At 42.4% G+C, this 20,789-nt stretch overlaps 2 protein-coding genes across 4 annotated transcripts in view; one reads left to right on the forward strand and one right to left on the reverse strand.

The window, feature by feature from the left end:
• drosha (drosha ribonuclease III) overlaps positions 1 to 12,898 on the forward strand; it is an 80,719-nt gene extending 67,821 nt beyond the window's left edge. Inside the window, exons 29-32 of the mRNA XM_034148106.1 lie at positions 1,716 to 1,819; positions 4,747 to 4,839; positions 5,750 to 5,796; positions 12,268 to 12,898. Of these exons, the coding sequence (XP_034003997.1) occupies positions 1,716 to 1,819; positions 4,747 to 4,839; positions 5,750 to 5,796; positions 12,268 to 12,410 (387 nt within the window). The 3' untranslated portion in view covers positions 12,411 to 12,898. The remainder of the gene's footprint in view (positions 1 to 1,715; positions 1,820 to 4,746; positions 4,840 to 5,749; positions 5,797 to 12,267) is intronic.
• Positions 12,899 to 14,006: 1,108 nt separating this feature from the next.
• LOC117497573 (cadherin-6-like) overlaps positions 14,007 to 20,789 on the reverse strand; it is a 51,633-nt gene continuing 44,850 nt past the window's right edge. For all 3 annotated transcript variants that reach the window (XM_034149546.1, XM_034149550.1, XM_034149559.1), the window contains 4 exons: positions 19,124 to 19,245; positions 18,520 to 18,640; positions 18,061 to 18,312; positions 14,007 to 17,136 (listed from right to left, as the gene is read on the reverse strand). In XM_034149546.1, the coding sequence (XP_034005437.1) occupies positions 16,634 to 17,136; positions 18,061 to 18,312; positions 18,520 to 18,640; positions 19,124 to 19,245 (998 nt within the window). In that variant the 3' untranslated portion in view covers positions 14,007 to 16,633. The remainder of the gene's footprint in view (positions 17,137 to 18,060; positions 18,313 to 18,519; positions 18,641 to 19,123; positions 19,246 to 20,789) is intronic.

Consider the following 20,789-nt stretch of genomic DNA (forward strand, 5'->3'; position numbering starts at 1 on the left):
TAGGCACTTTTACTTTTGGTACTTTCATTTCCCATTTTAGAATCATATTCAATTACTGGACTTATTTTGTCCATGCATAAATGTGTTCATCACACTGTAAAAGGTTGATCTACTTTTAATTACTTTATATACGGCTGCTGGATACTTTTAATTAGATTCAAGGTTTATTGTCATAACATATACAAAACCATGGTGTAATTATGTAATGTATGAAACACTTAGATCGCAGGTTCCTCAACAGTGCAATTTACAAGACATAAGAAAATAATAGATATAAAAAAACCTAAAATGTAAATAGTGCAAGCTCAGGTGTTTAATAGTCTTATGGCCTGTGGGATGAAACTGAGTCTGGTGTTTTTTGTCCTGATGCCATGTGGCAGCATACAGGATAGTTTGTTGCTGGGGTGGTAGGGGTCTTTTATAATCCTGTAGAGATCCTCCATGGATGGAAGCTCCGTCCTGGTGATGTGCTATGTGTAATTACATATGATAGTTTATTTATTTGTTTATATACTTTTTGTTTTAACTAATAATCTGAATCTGTAAAGTAACTACCAACACATTTTTTCAAATACATGTAGTGGAGTAAAAAGTACAATATTGTCTTCACAATTATAGTGGAGTACAAGTAGCATAAAATAAAAATACTCAAGTGAAGTAAAAGTACCTTAAAATCATACTCGAGTACAATACTTGAGTAAATGTACTTTAATACATTACACACTGCTCATACCTAAACGGGCATGTGCCTACACACAGGCTCCTGTCTGAGCACCCACACAGCGCGGACCTCTCCTTGTGAAGCTGCTGCAGCGCTCTGATACGCCATGCTAATTGCTGTCTTGGTGAGCCTCTCCAGGGACAATCCCCGGCTCTGGAGGAGCTGAGCTTTGCGTCATGGTCGCTGCAAGAGAGCACCTCATTTCCACTTCCAAGAGAAAGTTGTGAAACAGCCAGCGAGTCTCCTAACACAGCCCGCTGGAAACCACAGTGTTGCAAACTGTGCTGCTTCATCCAATTTGGACAGGAATAGAAAGGCAAAACCAGGGACATCAACGCTGCTTCCCTAATGTTCGCCTTTTTTCCCTTACGAAATACAGTGCAGCATATAGCTGCTCTTTTCAAAGAAGCCTAATTTCTCGGCTTTAGGCTAAAGGGGTGTAGAGGCCCCCCAGAGAGAGGGGAAGTGGGAAGGAGAGAAAGGGAAGTAAAAGCGCAAACGCTAGAACGGTAGGGATGGAAGAGTTGCGGGGGGGGCGGCAGTAAAGCGAGAGTAGGAGAGTGCGAGCAACAGAAGCACTCTTTGTAGAAAATTAATAGGAGCAGACAGTTCTGGATTCAAAGTCTGCCTTTTTATGACAAGGCTGCCTCCCTGTTAATGGAAGGGCTTTTAGAAGTCCCCCTTGGATAAGAGAAATGTATCAGGGCTGCACACCTGGGAGACTCCCAGACGCTCTTTATATCTGGCCGGGGATTGGCTTTTGTCTTAAGTAGCCTGTGATTTGTACTCACCGTAAAGACACAGATGGAGAGCCAGTCAGGGAGCGAGCAAATAAGTGAGTGCTAAAGAAGAGGGGGAAAATGGTGGAAGAGGGTCATGGCAAGACTGAAATAAAAGCATGAGCGGCCACGGGAAAGAGCTGCGGATGATTTCTCTGATTCGTTGAAAGGAGTGGTTTTATTACATGTGTTTTTGTATGGTTTGTGTGTTGTAGGAATTTATTCTCAACCAGGACTGGAATGACCCAAAGTCCCAGCTGCAGCAGTGCTGTTTGACCCTGAGGACAGAGGGCAAGGAGCCCGACATCCCTCTGTACAAGTAAGAAAACACAGCAGCCGTTTGAAGCTAGCTCTGGTGTTAAATTATAGAAAGTTAAACAATCATTTTCTCCCCAAGAGTAACATTTTGTGTGCCCTAGGTTAAGGGTTGTATATGTTCCATGCAATATAAGGGTGACTTTGCAGCTCAATAAAAAACACCTGGCCTTTACTTTTAGCTAACAGTGTATCCAATACTCTAACCAACAATTGTAAGTGTTTATCCATTACTTTAAGTGATTTGAACAATTGTTCCTTTATTTTAGCTTATTTTTTCATCTACCGTATGTATCCATTACTTCTTGATAATAATCTCACATGTATTTCTATCTTCTATTTGAAAATTGCTATTACAAACTTATTTCTGCTTCTCTGCTAATTCTAACACTCAACTTGTAATTTTCACTCATACATCTTTCAATTATCCCAAGCATCTGATACACACATAGAAATAGCTATATATTCATTTAGCGCCCACTTCTATGTGTGATATAAGGAAGAACCTCTATCAAAACTAAAAACCGTTTGAAACATTTACTGTTAACACTTTGTTTCCATAGTAACAAACTGACCCTGTTAAACTGTTAATGTGTTAACACGACAGAAAAGGCACGTAGGTTGAGTACACTACAATATGATTTATTATACAATGTATTACAGCTTTCCTAACTAACTGAAAAAGCTGATATCAATGCCCTGAAATAACCTAAACATGTGCATACACTCGTGCACATGCAAAATAAAAATAAATATTGTCCCTCTCTCCATTGTGACCCAGTCCACATTTGAGATGTATTCAGTCAGGCATCACACGGTCCAAAATACACATTGGGAGAGATGAAATGGCACAAACATAATTTACCGGCGCGTGCTCTTCGTCCCTGAACATTGTGAATAGCTGTGTAAAGGTCTCTGTTGTTGTGATATATAAACACCCCCAAAGGGACCTCTTATTTGACAAAAGGTCAAGGAGCAAGTGTCATTTGACAGAATGCTTTTGAGAGCTGCCATGAAGCAGCGTGTTTGTCACCATGGAAACTGACAAACAGTGTTTTCTCAGAGAGGAAAAAAGGAGGTCAGCTTGTACGCACAAGGGCAGTTTGAGTCGGAGCAGTTTTATTTACAATGAACTCCACAATCCAGCATTCATTCAGTTCCCTCTTTGTCTCTTCCTAGTATTTATTTGAAATCTCCTTTAAGCCATCCTCTTTTTATCGGTCTGTCTATCTGCCCAACAGATGTAGAATTGCTGGAGGAAACTTTTGGATTCACAAAAACCTACATAACTCACCATAGGAAAAGGAAAAAGCCCAACAACATAAGAAGGCCCCTTTAAGCTATCCCCCAAGAATTAAAGTATTTTTTTTTTACAGCCAAGAGGGTAATATCTACCGACTCTGTCCTGTCGGATGAATACACAGCCGATGATCTTGGGCAACCTCATGAGATGACCGGCTGGTCAATAATCCTGAATCATAGACCCCTCGGTTTCCTGACGCGGTCGTTGGCGCCAAGTCAAGACAGACCGTCATTAAGGGTCCGCTTGAATTTGTTTACAAGTGTGAAGAGTAGAGAAACAGGGGGGTGAGACAAGAGTGTGAGTCACAGCGAAAGAGACTAAATGACCGAGGGAGGGCAGGAAAGGACACAGAGAGGGGGGGGGAGGAGGGGAGTTAATGCACCGAGCCCCCTGCTAAAGGTTCCCTGGTGAATGTGTCTGGCCGATGACAGATTCGCACCTCAACCCCGGCACCATCACTCTACTGTACATCACGGCTGCCAGGACACACCAGGGAGCACACACACACACACACACACACACACACACACACACACACACACACACACACACACACACACACACACACACACACACACACACACACACACACACACAGTCTTTCACATTGTGCAGGGAAAGGCCTGAGTCAGTAAGTAGCTGCTTTTAGTGCGCGCTAAAGCTCGTTCGGGCCCTCTACGGTGCCGTTCCTTCCCCTCGCACACTTCCATCTGTGTGCAGCCTTGAAGTAGACAACCTCAGCTCACACACGGTTTCCTTTTTTCTGTTATTTTAGCAGGCCGATAATTCCAAGTGACACGTTCTCCCTGTTGAGACTCGGCTAAAACGTCGCCTATAAAAGTCTTATTTGCTGCACACGTCCTCTGTGCTTCTTCATTTGTAAGTGAGAAAGGGGGCTGAATTATTGATAAAGTGTCATAAGTGACCACATTGCATTAAATATGGATCGCTCTCCTGAAATAAGTAAATTGTCTGTGAATAATTTAGGTGACTCACAGCTTGGGCCTGAGATGTTTATGCTAATGTTAACATTTCAAACATCTCCCAAGTTTTGTCTGGTGTCTTGTACTTATGTCCCTGCAGAAATGTAACAACATTGACAGCTTTATTTTTCTCCCCCCCCCCCCCCCCCCCCCCTCTCCTAAATGAGGTGCATCTGTGGATCAGTCGGTGATATTCTGTTCTCGTAGCTTTCTTAGTCCCACTTAAGCTTCTTCATTGTTTACCCTTCTAGCGCACCAAAGACTCGTGGGTCCCTCAAAGACTTGTCATTCTTTCATTTCAACTCCTCTCCCAACATGTCAGTTTTTTCTTACCAGCACAGAGCGTGGTATCTGAAGATGATGGGTGTGGGGAAGGCTTTTATAAGTTGTTTATAGTCCCCTCAAATGGCTTCTACGCACTTTTAAAACACGCTACGGGATCAAAGCTCTGCTCCCCTCCTCCGCTTGAGATGAATTATATTTGTTCCAATTGAAAACTTTCTTTCCCTCGCCTCTCTTTTTCTCGTTATTTCTCCGAAGGACAAAGTCCCTCAGTGTCCTTGTGCCTTTCTCCTGGGTATTATTATTATTTCTCAACTCTACCCTCCTCCTTGTCATCTCATATTTCTCTGTTTGAATTCACAGGACCCTGCAGACAGTGGGGCCCTCTCACGCCCGCACCTACACCGTGGCTGTGTATTTCAAAGGGGAGCGAATCGGCTGTGGCAAAGGCCCAAGGTGAGTGAGACGGTACAATATAATAAGACACAACAGGACAAGGAGCTGCACTTCTCAATGCACCGCTAATGGCCTCGAGAATAATGGCTGCGCTTTATTGATGGTGTTTATTATAGCAATTAAGCTCTTGTTGGCCTATTCTATCGGGAGAGACATTATGCAGAATGAAAATGAATCGATTCATTATTGATTTGACGTAAATTGTGTTATGGAAATATCACTTTGTGCAGAACGAGAATCTGTCACCAGGCGACACTGCATCTGGGGCTGCTTTCTGCTCTACCTGGGATATTGTGTTCTCAGCGGGACATTTATGTGTTTGTGTGTCATTTTGTGTCTGACTGCACACCTTTTGTGTGCGCTCACACATTCCCGCTTTTGTAAAGTAAAGAAAGTGAATCTCTGTGCAAATGCCTTTTCAGGGTTAGAGGGTTGACAATAAAGCTGCAGCTGAGCCTGCGAGAAATGAAACGTAAATCCATCAAACATCTTTCACCCACACTCACACATGTGGAAATTCCCCCTACTTGAAAGCGCTCTATCTTGCTCTAAGCTGGCGATAACTTTGTCCCTTCCATAGGATCTCTGACAGCTTACTGTTTTTGTATTTACATGACTTAAGCTCGCAGCCACCTCCGCTGCCGGGCTATGATCAGGCACACATGAAATATACCAGGGACGTAAACAGTGCCCAGCGCCAATAGGCTTACCTTTCTCAAATGTGTGCACTGTTACCTGCAATTGTTAGTCTGAAGGGCTCTTTCAAAACAAATATAAAGCACTTCTGATAATCCTCTCAATATTGGGCCGTTTTTTTTTTTTGTTTTTTAAGGGACATTTTGATTATGCTAAAGACCTTTTCTCTTTCTCCCTCTCTCTGTCTCCTTTTTTAAAAATATTTCTAATCTAGCATCCAACAGGCGGAAATGGGAGCTGCGATGGATGCGCTCGAAAAATGTGAGTTGTTTGGCAACATGAAGCACTCCACACACACACACACACACACACACACACACACACACTCACACACACTTTAAGCCTTTCACGCGCGTTGCCACAGTGTTGTATATTAGCCTTGGCTGTAGAGTATGCAAGATGGCTGGCAGAGCGCTGTGGTCTGACCAGCCGGTTGGCGGCGACATATAGGACATTAGGCGGTTTGAAGTGCTAGCCCAGAGCACAGCCATGGGGCCCAGCCAGAGACAGAGAACCAATAAAACCAGACCGGGGGAAGCTAAGCGTCCTCCACCATGTCCATCATCCCAAGAGACGGCAGGAAGTTACTGTCGAGGGCCACGCAAAGTTCCTGTTTTTTGGTTGTGTTTTGGAGTCCTTTAAAGACCATGAGAGCGGAGCATTATACTCTAAGCGACTCTATTGTGCTCAGCGCCTCTTCACATTTGAAGGAGTGCGGCTCATGCGTCCCTACGTGCTGCTTCACTCCTTGGCTGTTTTTCATCTTGTCATCAGTCGCCACTTAAGGAAAATAGTGTGTGTTTTTTTTTTTTAGGCATTTACAATGTCTCGTTCTTTGCCAAGTAAAAAAAATACAATTACAGGGCTCTCAGAAAGTCATCCACGAGCCGGTTCTATCATCTCCCATTCCGCTTATTCTCAATGCATATGGATGGGAATGCAAAACATCAGACGATACATTAGTGGGTAAAGAGTCGGGATGTGTTTGAGTGCAGTTTTTGGCCTGGTCTGGCTTGCTATCGCTGTGACCTGCACATTAATCAAATGCACAATTTGTTCTTTACTCAACTAATTAGATAGAGTTGAGCACAAATGGCTTTGTTGGAACAGGCCTGCACAGCTCGCTCGGGGCAGGGGGGTGACACTGTGATTTCATTTGGCTCCCAAATGAGTCCTCCAGCCATTTGTGATTGATACAGTTTGTGCGCCCAAGCTTTAGCTTTTTATGAAACATTAGCGTTATGCTGGTATTATTTAAAGCCGTTCCCTCAGCCTCCCTCTGCATTCGGCTCCCCCTCTCCCTCCCTCCTTATCAGGGGGCGTAGTTCAGTGCACACACTCTCTCTCCTGTGTCTTCCTCCCATTTCCTCTCCCCAGTGTACACCTCTGTCACCATGATTGATAGATGCTCATTGCTAGTAAATGAACATTTCCCCCCTCATAAATTGCTGTTTCATGTGACTAGATTAGCAATGCCTTGTAAAAGGTCAGTTCATTTAAAATCATCTCTTCAAGTCTTCTTTCCTTCAGGCGCAATATGTTTTGAGTTCTTTGTTTGACTTTGTATTGTTACTTAATTTAAAGCTGCTAATTTTTAAGTCACCCCTCAGCTAAAAGTACTCTCACTAAGTCCCTGAGGTGAGCCTGGAAATGATTTGGTATTTTTAATTAATTACCGAGTCAAAAATGCAGAAGCTCCCTTCTAAATATAAACAAGTTTAGTAGGGCCAAATGACAGCTAACACAAGTCAAAAGTAGGATATTATTTACATTTAAGAGTGCAAGGAATAGCATTAAATATAATGTGTAAGGTACAATATGAAGACACTTTATACAGATGGATGAAGTTTGGTTTTGCTTAACACATTTCTATAGAGATAATTAGCAACGTAGCAGGGTTCAAACCCCCTTTTGTATGATGACTCCTCGTTAGACGGCGTCCCCTCCTATTGGAGCCCGTTGTCTCTCATGTGATTGTCAAGGGCCTCGCTTCATTTGTTCCCATAGCAAGACTAATCAAGGACATTAGCCCTGGTGTCATGTCATTCGTCATTGATTGTCTTGTTGGCCCTCACTGCAGCATCGGCTGAACCATTACTCCTCGTGTACAACAGCCCTACCTTGTGTTACACTCGGATCGAAAATCACCTCCCCGCAACACTTCAGGATTCATTTCCATGTTTTATTTAAGGCCTCCTTGAGTATCAGGAGCGCTTTGAGCTGGATTGAACCCTTTTTTGTTTGGTTTCTGCTGCAGAGCTTTCTCTGGCAGACAGAAACCCGGCGGTGAAAGACATGGCTGTGTTCAGTCAGACAGCTCAGAGCTCATTACAGAGAGCCGGGGCCCAATATTTGGTGTGTATCCGAACCGCTGGTGGCTCGGCTGATCCACATTACACTGTATGATGGCCCACGGTTCTGACAGTCTCCTGCCTGTATCCGTCAAGGCAGAATTAAATGTTAACCAACTCCTGGACTGGGAGGAAGATGAGTGCAAACAAATTGAGCTGAGAGCAGCCGGGGTTCTGAGCGAGAGGAAGACTGTGCAGAGCTCCCAAACCCTGAGGCTCCACACACCTTTAGGTCTAAGGCTGCATCAAATATACATGGAGAGGGCTTAACCATTTATCATGCATCCTTACAGATAGCACTGTGTCTGTTTTAAAGTCTCTCTCCAAGACACAGCCCCCTCCTCTTCCTGTTTCTCTTGGCTTCCTCGCAGCTGCTTGTTTCGCAAACAATGCAATATCTGTTGAATAAGAGAAGGAGCCTCGATGTGGCTCATAGCTGGAAGGGGACTACTTTTTCCCTCCTCAGCTTTCTCTAAACCCCTTAATCTCCGGATGAAAAGCATTGGAAGTATAGAGGCAAAGTAGAGTACAGTATGCAGGATCTATTTTCAATGGCTTGAGGCTTTTGTTTGGCCTTTGGCATGGCGGGGAAATCCCTTCATCGAGGCTGAATAGTGAATGCCCGAGTGAAAGGACACTGTATGTTCTTGTGGGGAGCTGATCCCTCATCATCCAGCTGCCGTGTGAGCGCCACCGCTGCTGTCGGCGGGCACAACAGGCCGCGTTGTTGCCGAGGCCAACGGCAACTACACCCTGAATCTCAACCTCCGTCCTTGAGAGGAATTACCGCATTGTCCATAAACAAAAGACCTGAGCCCGGTTAAGTGCGCGAACGCCCTCAACCAAAGATCGGTATGCAGAGTGCTCCTCAAAGGGTCTCCAGAAGAATCCTCAGTAGGTCTTTGCCCAACGCAGACTGAAATGAAAAGCCTTGTGTATTCTCCAACAACACTTATTCTTTGACGCCTGCTCTTGTGCCGCATGTTAAACGATGTAAATGTCCAGAGCCTCTGGAGTGGGTTATTCTCAAGTCATCTCCGAGGGAAAAACGCTGGTGATTTCCATATTTTAACTGCAATATGTAGTTTTCTCTCCAAGGCTTACCAAGTGTTGTAAGTGTTCAAAAGCATATTAAAATAGTGTGTCTGTGTGTATCCAGGCTGTGTGTGAGACAAATTTCCCTTGGAATATTTTTTTATTTTCTCGCGCATTCTTTCTTGAGTTTTTTTAAAATTTTTATTCGATCCGTCTTTTTTTAATAGGATCTGCCGTTATCTTGCGTTATTCCTTTCAGTTGCCATAATAAGGAGTTAGAGTAGCAGGAGGGAGAATACATTCTCAGTCAAACATTATGTGAATTCCAGCATTTCATTTTCTATCAAATGTTTGGATTCTGATTAAAAGGAACGACAAACAACTCAAATACTACACGGCCTTTAGTCTGCAGCCAATTCTTCTACCACCCAGCTGAAGAATGTGTTGCTCTGAGGCCAAATATCATTCATTCCAAAAGGTGAATGAAAGTGTGAAAAATACAGAGCTTTTTAGTGGATACTAAGTCAAGGTGCCTTCCTCAAATTGCGTGTTGTGTCCAAACAACAAAGGGAATACAATGTATTGTGTTCGTTTTTTATATTTTTGTGAGTTACAAGTCTGTTATATTTGTACTTATTGTTTATTTTATTTATCATTTTCACCCAAAACAATGGTGAACATCAAATAATGTAAACTGTAAATGTATAATAGCAAGCAGCAGATCAAATATATTACATTACATGTTACTTGTTAGACGCTTTTATCCTGTCCTATCCTATCTTATACTGTGGGCAATCCCCACAGGAGCAATTTGAATATAGTATATAGTAGTTCACATTTTTTTAAACGGCATTGTTAACAACAGCTATTTCCAGCCATTTTCCTTATGAGTTTATAATAAAAGCCCTCCACGTGAATCACATTTCAAAGTTCCTTCAGCCTTTGAAATGTGAGGCTTTACTCATATGTCCATTGTTGTGAAATGACGCTAGCAAAGTGCATTTCTACCTTGATTAATGACGTGAGTGATTAATGAATTCTCACATCTCAGTCATTTAACCCCGGAAACACCCAGAAAGAAGTTCTAAATGTGCTCTTAATTGGACATTAGATGAGGCAGTTTATAAATAACCAAGTGGAGTGGTACACCAACTCATCAGAATCCAGATGGATAATGTGTGGCTCCAACGTGGGGGGGCCGCGGTTATGGGGCTTCAGCAGCCGTTTCCGGGAAAACAATATCCACACCAGATCGTGTAATAGTCGGCTCAAACCCTGAGGCGCCATATTATCAGCCGTGAGTCCACTGTCTGGACAATAGTCCTAATTAAATTTGCCCATTTATCGGAGGGTAATATACGCTATCTACAGTATTTAGACTGCGACACGTTTTCTGTTGTTCTGGCTCTGTACTGCAGGACATTGCATTTGAAAGTGCTGAGTCATAGCTTTAAGGATGTTGTTGTTTAAGGATAGGTATTTGTCAGAATTTGCATCAAATAATGATCAGTTACTCATGTTTTTTCTAATTTTGTGTATACAAAGAGCTCCATTTGTTGTGTCTAACTACTCTATTACCTCCCCTCTTACTTCAAACTAAACGTAGCAAGGTACAGAGCAAGATACAAAGAATATGCAGCTGTTGAAACTCCTCCGAAGTACACAGTGTGTCATAAAGCCGTCACAGAAAGGCCAGAATGAGAATCCTTGTGGGTCCTCTCCATTTTCCATCACAGATCGACTTTAAAACTTCTGTGGGAGGAGAAAGTATTGAAAGACGGATTTTAATTTGTTTAGGTCTGCACGGTCATGGTCAGTGACCGGAAAAAGTGCATAGTCAAATTTGTGACTCAGCGAGTTGACACAAACCACCGGGTCTCTGTCAGGCGTGCTGTTTTAAATTGAAGTGTGCGCTGGAGAGACACGGTAATAAACACTAAACGGGAAATGACCTCGGCTCTGAATAACAGAATCCCAAACAGGTCAGACTGTCAGAGCTGGGAAATACAGCTTTTCTGTTAGGGTCAATCTTTTACTAACACTGAAGGTTTATATGTTCCTCCAGGGGAAGTAGAATTCTCCTAAATAACTCTTCTGATAAAAAAAACTATTACAAAAACTTCTTAACTTCTTCGAGGAAGTTGTTTATATGTTTAAAGATGTTCTCTTGGACTCTCAGAACTTGTGATGTTTCACTATTTGATATATTACTCAGCATTATAAAAGAGTAGATCAATTGAAGAAATAATCAAACAATAATAATTAGTCATAATAACTCCAAGATGTAAGTTGCAGCTAGTTGATCCATTGATTTACAATTCGGATAAAGGAAAACCTGTCTCTGCCGTTTTCAGAGTTAAAATACAAAAGAAAAAGTCTGCTTCCTCTTACTATAATATAATATATTTAAATTCGTTTTGAATTATAAGTTTAATACTTATTTTAGTTTTGGACTCTTGGCTAGACCAAAAAAGCAGTTTTAATAAGTCAGATTGGGTTTTTGGATTCTTCATTTTCACTATTTCCTAACATTTTTACACCAAACGATCACTTTTTCTTGAAAGTGATCTTTTGGCAGCAGGCAGACATGTGATTCATATCTCAAGTATGTCTGGGTTGAGAGTTGAGAGGTAGTGAAAGTGCATCTTTGACTCAGTTTCCTTTACCGACAGCAGTCCTATCCTGTCTCATTCCCCCCCTCAATACCGACCCCCCCCCCCCCCCCCCTTATTGGCACAGATTGGGATATTTTTACTTCAGCCATATGAGATAGGCAGAAAACCCTAAAGGAAACTTTAGTTATCACATTAAGTTATTTTTTTAATAGAATTCTGGCAATCAGGAGTTTTATATTAGTTTTCAAATCATGAAACCATTAAAACATTTCTCGATAATCTATGATCTAACTGCAGGAATAAGTTATTAGTGTCTGCCTATAGGTTAGCACCCCATCAGCGTGTGTGTATTATTTGCTCTGCTGCCACCCTACACCATCTTATTACAGATCTCATTTAGAAATGTTCACTTGTAATTATGTTATCAGATCTCCCCGTCATTGTGCTGAAACCAAACAAGGCTTGTCTAATTTCTTGTTACATTATCATTATTAATGAAATCACAACATGAGGGCAATTTAACCGCAATACTGCCGGCAACATTTTTGTCTCATTTGGCCACAGCGACAACATGACACTCGCTTATGAAAACTATTGTGTGTGCAATCTGAGCCTAAACTGTCGGACTGACCTTGTCTCTTCTCACCCCTCTCTCCCCCCTCTCTCTCCCCCTCTCTATCTGTTCTCCTCGGTCGACTCCTCTGTTCCCCGCTCTGCCTCTCCTGCTCCAGATAACTTCCCACAGATGGCTCATCAGAAGCGCTTCATCGAGCGGAAATACAGACAGGAGCTGAAAGAGATGAGACGAGAGCGGGAGCGGCAGGAGAAGGAGAAGGAGAAGGAGAGCGACGAGCCGGAGGAGAGCAGGAAGTGACAGCATCTTGTTCTGAGAGCCAATCAGGAGCGGCGTCCACATTAAGGAGCTCTGAGTGCAGATGTGGCTGCCGTCCAGGCAAGAGCTGGCAAAAGGCAGCCTCGATAGTTTGGTAATGATGATGGACTGTTTCCTAAGTTCTCCACCAACACCGATGGGACTCAGGTGAGGAGTACCTTCGACTCTTCACCTGGAGATTTAGGGGGAACTCGTCCAGGATTTTCTTAAAGTGGAACAGAAGGCAAACGGCATTAGAAATGAAGCAAGACCCTTTCCTGTTTTATGCTGTTTAGTACTGTAGCACTGTGAAAGGTGGCCTTATGTTGTCTTATGTTCATGTTTGTCACCTTTAAATATTGAGATTACTTTGTTGAGAGGCTCACAATGTTACTAACAAATGGAGAAAAAAAGCTGACACGTTTTTAAATAAAGTATGTAATGCTAAATAAACCATGAAATATTGTAAATAAAGTTTCAGATCAACAGTGGATAGTCGGTTTGCTTCTTTTTTTGTATCCGCTTGCTTAGAGGCCCAACAGAAAAAGGGTTTAGTCTATGTGTGTTTCTCAATGTCGAGGACGCTTCCTTGGTAGGACATGTCCCTCCCAGTCGGGTCCTTCAGAAGCGAGGCAAGAATCCTTCCTAGCCTCGGAAAACGAAGAATGGTGGCAGTTGTGCGTCATATGCGAGGCCCCGCCTTAAATGGAGCGCGATTTCCGCCAAAGATTTGTGGGGATTTTAAAACCGCGGAGGATACACATGTGCAGCCTCGAAATTTCCCGCAACGAAGGACGCCGGCATCGGTAGAATTCCAAGCATCCTGGACATTGGAACAGTCCTTGGGCGGGACTCGATGACGTAGCATCCTTGAAATAGTGGCTCTGGAGCAGCCTTCCTCGACATTGAGAAACACCCTATGTGTTCAATCAGTACATTGACCCCATTTTTAAGGAAGCTTCTGGAGCACGGAGTCGAACACAATGAAACACGGAAGAGCTGGAACTTGATGGCAAACTGAAGATCTCTCTTCCCCCCCAGTCCCATGTATTTAGCTCTGAGAGAATAATCAACATTCTGCATGACAACTGTAACTGCTCTATCAGCTGACGCCAACAGGCAGGAAGAGTAATGGCTGATGAGCTGGGTCAAAGGCTAGTACCTAAGCAAAATGTTTCCTCGACAACCATCTGTCCTGCATCTGTCACTCATCCACTAATAATCAAAATCTGATTTTTTTTTTTCCCCCTTCCTTTTTAAACCTCTTTCCAAATCCGATTGGCTGTCTGACAGATCTTAATTATAGATTGTTTAATTAACAATTTCCTCAGCTCAGTAGCCTCTGGATCCAGCTCTTTAACAACGGCCTTCATAAGAATTACCATGTGACGTGTCAGTCTCTTATACTCAGATTTATTGTAGGTAATATATATACGTACCTGTGAGCACGGTAAATCTCTTGCTTGCTAGCCTGTGGCCGCTAACATCATTCAGATAAAAAAAAAGGAGAGTTATTCCACCACAAGAACATAAACCTTTCAAAGTGTCCATTTAATGTATGTTTTTCAGAAGAATAGCTCACAAAGACAACAGAGAAGCTGATTTTAAAGATATTTAATCGTGTCATATAAATATTCAGTACAAAATATCACGTTTTACAAAGCAGATTGATGAATGGCCAATGATGAAGGGCCCTTACACTACCACGACCTCTCAAACTGTTTCTACATCGACAAAAACTCCACTGCTCAATCACATTGTCACCAACACAGTATACCGTTGTAGAGGTGAGCCCGAGTCTAACACATCAACAACCACAGATAACTACCGCATCTGGAGAAAGAGGACATCACCATCTCAACTTTGAAGAAAGAACATAAATGGCGGTACGTTCAAATGTGCAACACTTTCCGTTATCTTAGCTGAGCATGGCGCCAATGCTTGGAGGCAATTATACTCTCCATAGGAAAACACAAGCACGTCTTTGTAATGGCGATATGCTGACACCCTGTATGGAGACAGAAAATAGTGAAGGGAAAAAAATGCTTTTGTGGAGTGCTGCTGTCATGTTGATTTCCATTTGAGACCTGGCATTGTACCTCGAGGCAGAGAAGCTGTTTCCTTAGAGTGAAGGGTTTCTAACCCCATTAAATGCTTATCACAGCAACACTGCCGCAGTCTGAAATGGCCACTTATAATGGGAGCCACAGCAACAAGCTAATAAACAAAAACAAGGGGGCGAAAAAAAGAGTGCATGTATACAATAGCAGAGCGTAAAGAATTTTCCAACCACTGTCAATTAGATTGTTAAATGTGCTGCTCTGGAAAGCCTCTTTTGGAGTACAGACTGTGAACAATTACACCATTATGTTTTGTTATTACAATGTCTGATAAATGTCAGCCTCCTCCCATGTAGGCCTTTTGCTAAAGTGAGGGCAGAGCTTGTTTTAGCTTTTATTATTTTACCCTCCAAGCCTGCTTTATTTCATTACTGTTTTATTCTTGAAGTAATAGTGATTAAAAAAATGGTTCTGTTTTGACATGAAATGCTAAACGGTTGTGTGTTCTCGCTGCAGGATAACGGTTTGACCTTCTCCAGAGGACATCGCTCTGGGTTTGAGAGCCGCCCAGCTCTAAGGTCAGGGGCCCCTCGTAAGGGCCCGACAGGACAGGCTGTCCGTCCCTCAGGAAATCAGCTGGGTGAGCTCCATGTTCAACACTACACACAGTACATGTAATGAAGGGCAGTGAACATGATTAGGAGTCATTTGAAACGGAAAATACTGGTGCTCTTTGCTTTTTGGCACATCTCCAAAAACTGCTATGTTACATTTTTATACATTCGACTGTGGGCGGAGCCTCCTCTACACACAACCCCTGTATCAGAAAAACCCTTGCTTTATGCAGTAGGTTGGATGTCTTTTTTTTTTAAGACTTATTAGAATCCGACCACCCACAAAAAAAAAAAAGGTAATCAACATTTTAGGCCACTTCTCATTGCGTAGTTTTACTTTTATAATTTAAGGCATTTCTTTTGATCAATTTCATCCGTTTATACTTTCTCAAATGAAGTATAAAAGCTTTACATATGGACAGAGTTTACATTTAAACACATGATTTAATTTTTTGTATGAATTTCTAATTGAAATATCATTCTTCCAGCTTGGTACATGAAGTCAAATCTCGCCGTGTTTCTTCATCACACGTACAGATACGAAAATAACATTGAGTGAATTGTTTTAATGGTCACAGGATGTTGCATCATAACAGCGCATGTGACTTTTAGATTTACACCATGCTGTACAGAGTGAATCAGACCGGCATTTCCCTCCAACTGAGCCTGGTGTTTCTTAGATTGGTTATCAGTTTATCTCAGAATTTAACACTGTTTTTTATTTATTTTTCAGCCTGTTGGGTGAACTGGAAAAATCAAGACATTCAGCTCAAGGTAATATTTGGTATTTGGCTCACCTTACAGCATATTGTTTACAGCTGTGTGGAGATGATAATCAAAAATGATGGTTGTTGCCACATTTACCGCAGCTTCAGGTATGCTTTATTAGCTACTTGTCAACAGCAATGTTCCACAACACTATTTGAAAATTCATCCCTCCAATCTGTATCTAGATTCTCAGAGAGGACGATTGTGTGGCACTTCCTGCTCAAGCTGAGCTGTGGATGCCATCGCTTAAAGAAGGGATCTTTTGGACAACAGAAATCCCTTTTAAAAAAAAAAAAGAACTTTACAGCGTATCGTATCATATTACCGTACATACACAAGCTAAGATAGAACTCACAATATGCAGCATGTTTTTGTCCCAGAAACACTGAAAAATACATAGGCATATTTGTAGGGTTTACAAAACTGCTTGTTGAAAGTGTCCGTCACAAGCAGCTTTGAAAAAACAAACGAAAAAGAAAATATTGGTATAGATATATTTGGGCGTCATGTCCAATTACACACAGAAAATCTTGACACAAAGTCTCTTTTCACTTCACCCAGGCAAAACGCAACTAACACTGACTGGACACACAAAGCCTACGTCTGGTCACCGGGGACAACTGAAAGGTGAGCGGTGGCGTTGAGACGGCACGTGGACAAACGGTGCTCGTTTCTTGGTCCTTTTTGCCATTTCTATCGCCACACATGCACCAGAACTGCCCGAAAGTTTAAAATGTGTGTTTCATTGAAATCTTTCTCTCCTTGTCTTTGTGCCAGGCTCTCGTTAGGAATCCCTGTCGCTGTCGTCGCCACCGTACATGTCTGCCAGTTTCTTAAAGCGGGGGCCCCACTCGCTCAGGTAGTTGTAGTCCTGGTCTCCCTCGGTGGTCACTGACTCCAGGGAGCTGAGGGACTCGGCCACGGAGCCGGTCCCCTCGTAGGCGTAGGTGGCCAAGGAGTCGTAGGGCGGCGCCGTGGGGTCGCTGTCGTTGTCCTGCAGCCTCTGGTTGATGAAGTCTCTCACGTCCCCGTTGTGGTCCCGGATCGGGGGCAGCACGGGCCGTCGGACCGGGGGGAAGAAGGTCTCGGGGACAATGTCCCTCCGCTGCTTGCTCTCCTCAATGGCCTCTGGGTTGCGCAGTGTGCCGATATCAAAGGCCTGAGTGTCCTCCTCTCCGCCCCCTTCATCGTTGTAGCTGACAACGTTGTCTCTGACATCCTCTTTGGAGATGATCAGAGGCTCCTTCTTCCTCTGTCTCCTCAGGGCAGCAAACAGCACCACGATCACTACAGGGACAACAAACACAGAGAGAACAAGCGTCAGACTTTGGTGACTTTTGCTGTTGTTGCTTTGCTCCCCTCCTTGTTCTGAAGGCCAGTGACTGTCCAGGGGGAATTGTTGATGTTGCATGAGTGTTCACTGATGTTCAGGGACTTTGTCTGACTTTGTAAAAACAGGCTCGGCTACCACAAGGATACATTATGTATGTTGCCTCCTCAGGGCCAAAGCTGCATACTTTCACAAATAATGCAGTTTAAGAAAACACAATAAATTGTGTGCTAGAAACATATCTGTGTGAATGTGTTTTAAATGATAGTGTAGTATGTTATTAAACGTTTTATGAAAGGACATAGTTACGTTTGCCAAACAATTCATAATAGTATGTCGAAATCAGAGCCAGCGAGAGTTACGTCATCTCCGTTCACTCCAATTAACGCATTCAAATGGCCCGCCAAAACCTTCCTAGAACTATCTGAGTCTCAGTGAATGGACTTCCGTTGACGCAACTCTCTCTTTATAGGGCTCTGGTTGAAAAGAAGCCATATTTCGACACGCTAATATGACTTTTCTGTCATTTTCTAACGACATACTGTACCACGCCTGGGTTTGACACACTGTAACGTTCCTTATTCCCACATCAAATACCATGTTTTCTTTTGCTTAAGCACGTCGAAAAAAATTCTAAATAAAAACATGGTATTTTATGTGGGAATAAGGCACGTTATAGTGCGTCGAAACCAGGCGTGGTATGTCGTTAAAAATGACAGAAAAGTCATAGCGACAAAATGTCGAAATAGTTTTATGTAAATATTTCAACTAAAAGAGTAGAAACATGTTGACTGTAGTTAAAAGAAACTCTCAAATCTTATTTTCAGTGAAGCCACCAAGGGTACATTTAAGCTCAAATGTTTGCAAGCGTGTGTACTCACTGAGCAGAATGATGACGCAGAGCAAGATGGCCACCAGGGCTCCCGTGCTGAGGCCCGCCCTGGCTGTGAGCGCCTCGGCGTTGCACAGCTTCATGTTGCCCTCGCGGTCGCAGGAGCACACTCTGACTGTCAGCGTGTTGGTGCTGCTCTGCATGGGGAACACCCCGTCGGAAATGACCACAGGCACGTTGTAGATGCTCATCTGAAGACTGTTGTAGCTGTTCCTTCGCGTTAGGATCCAGGCCGTGTTGTCTGAAAACAGCAGGATGTCCGGTTACTATGCAGACATCAATAAACTCTACTCAAAATTGAATTTGGTCTGTGAATGTGCTTGAAATTGCTCTTGGATGAAAAACTATAAATCACATCATGTGGTTAGGTATGAGTGCCTTATGGAAGCATTATACAGAGGAGTGAAGTGAATGTGAAGACCAGAAGCATCAGCTGAGAGTGACTTACCTTTGTTATCACGGACAGAGAAGTTGGCCTTCCCAGCAGCCTCCTCCTGGGCGAGACTGAAGAAGAACCGGTGTCCTCCGAGTGGATCGTCAGGATCAGTGGCGCTCACGGTTTGTATCCTCTGAGATAAGAGACAGAGGGGATTCATACGTTAAATGTCAGGTATGGGTGCAGAATAAACCCTTTCAAAGTATTACATTGCTCAATTATCACAGCTGGAAACACTGACGTATCAAAGTTTATATGGATTTTGTCGCTGCATGTTGAATACCCAACAAAAGTGGGTGATAAGAGTGAGTATTACATTTAACATGAAAATAGCTTATCATGCAGCCGTATCCTTTTGAACTTATTTTCACCACTGCAGATGGGACTATTTAATCCTTCTTTGGAAACGTGCATTTATCAACGTGAGATGTGAGCTTAATGCAAAAAAAAAAGGCTCCTCGTGTATCAGATATCCCACCCATCTTCGTCGAGCTTAACTCACACGTGACAGTTTTTACAAATGCTCTCTGAGATGCGCTAATTACACGGTGAACTGGAAGAGGACTCATAATCCTTGAGGGGAAGTCATGATGAAACTATGACGACTGCTTTGTACCTGATTAGCCTTAGCGTTCTCACACACAAACGTCTCGTAGTTGGTGGCGAATGTTGGAGCGTTGTCGTTGACGTCCAGCACTCGGATGTAAACGGGCACACGGCTGATCTGGCGAGGGTTGTCTAGGGAACACACAGGTGGGAATTGTTAATGTACACAAATCATTATTTCTTTACCTTTATAGTAGATGTGTAAGTGTAGATTTTTTTCCCGTTTGCATGCACACAGTAATACAGAATGTAATTGTGATATTTTACAAGTAATGTTTGACATGCCATGACTTTATATTATGAGGAAATAAAGGTGTATATATATCTTGATTATTTTCTACAGGTACTACCCATTCTTCTGAAAACATGAATAGCTCATTTAGTGTTGAGCCGAACAGGGACAAATGTAAATGCTCAGATAAAGCCAGTTTTAAAATTCTGAATAGTTGAAGGCCAGTCCATATAAAAGTGAGTATGTAAAAAGCCTTGAGGAAGTTGTATAAGCCATACTATAATAGCTTACATAAAACATTCAGCACAATATAGAGAATGTCCACATCACTTAGTTTATCATTCTCCTGAAAAAGAACATCTCATACCCAGCAAACTTCTGCCATGAGTTGATGTGCCTTTTTCGTTTGCATAGTTACACTCAAGTGGCAAGGACATTATTAAAATAAAAGCTCAATATTATTGTAAAAATGTCCTTACCAATGTGACATGCAGGGTGTCGTTCTCATATCAATCTTTTTACGAATAAAAACACTCAACGGAACTCATTAGAAGTCCTCCCGCATTATCAAGTCACTTTCCATGTTGGCTTTTTCTTTTAAATAATCAATGGAAAACTGAAACTGAAACATACTTATATAGGGCGCGAGGTAAAGATTTGATGGATCCAAAATGAAGTACAGAAAAATTAAGAATTCCTCTTTATATTGACAGAAATAGGGGCTTTTTATCCTAGAGCTGAGAAAGAAAATAAAACACATTTTGAGTGCATCGGGTGCAGTTTGGGGATGGAAGGTAAATTATGTTCTGCGAATAAAAAAAAAGTATTCCTGGAAAATATATATGTGTTTTCTATTTGAGTTGTAGCTGTTTAAGGTGAGGTCTACATATAGAGGCCTTATAGCGAGATGGATATAGAGACCACTCAGCTGGGAGGCGGTCAGAGCTGAATGGAAGCGATGTGATGTGTGAGTTTTTCTGAAGAAGCACCATAAGTGCTCATCGCTGTGCAGTTAGAGATAGAATAGGAAACATATGGGAGATTGAAACATTTCAGGATGTCTTGAAATGCTTACAGGCCCCCAGGACCATACATGTCACACATACACTTCACTACTCCATTGAGGGAAGGAAATGGGTTGGCTTCCCAACCATATAGGGCTTTAATGTGCAGCGGCAGGAAGTGCTGTTTAATTAAAACACTAAGAAAAGGCAAGTGGATTTAATTAGTAATCATTAATTAGTTTAAAAAGAAAGAAAAAACTCAGAGCAGGAGATTGGTGAGTACGATGTTACTTTGTTGTTGTGGACATTATACTGAATTGATCAAGTTCACATGAAGGAAGGAGGAGGAAGCAGGGTCAGAAAATAGAAGTCATTTTATAATGTTTTATAACAGGGAACATTAAGATAAAAGCCTGTCTTGAATAGACTTAAACTAAAAG

The sequence above is a fragment of the Trematomus bernacchii genome, unplaced genomic scaffold (assembly GCF_902827165.1).
Source record: "Trematomus bernacchii unplaced genomic scaffold, fTreBer1.1, whole genome shotgun sequence".
NCBI lineage: Eukaryota > Metazoa > Chordata > Actinopteri > Perciformes > Nototheniidae > Trematomus > Trematomus bernacchii.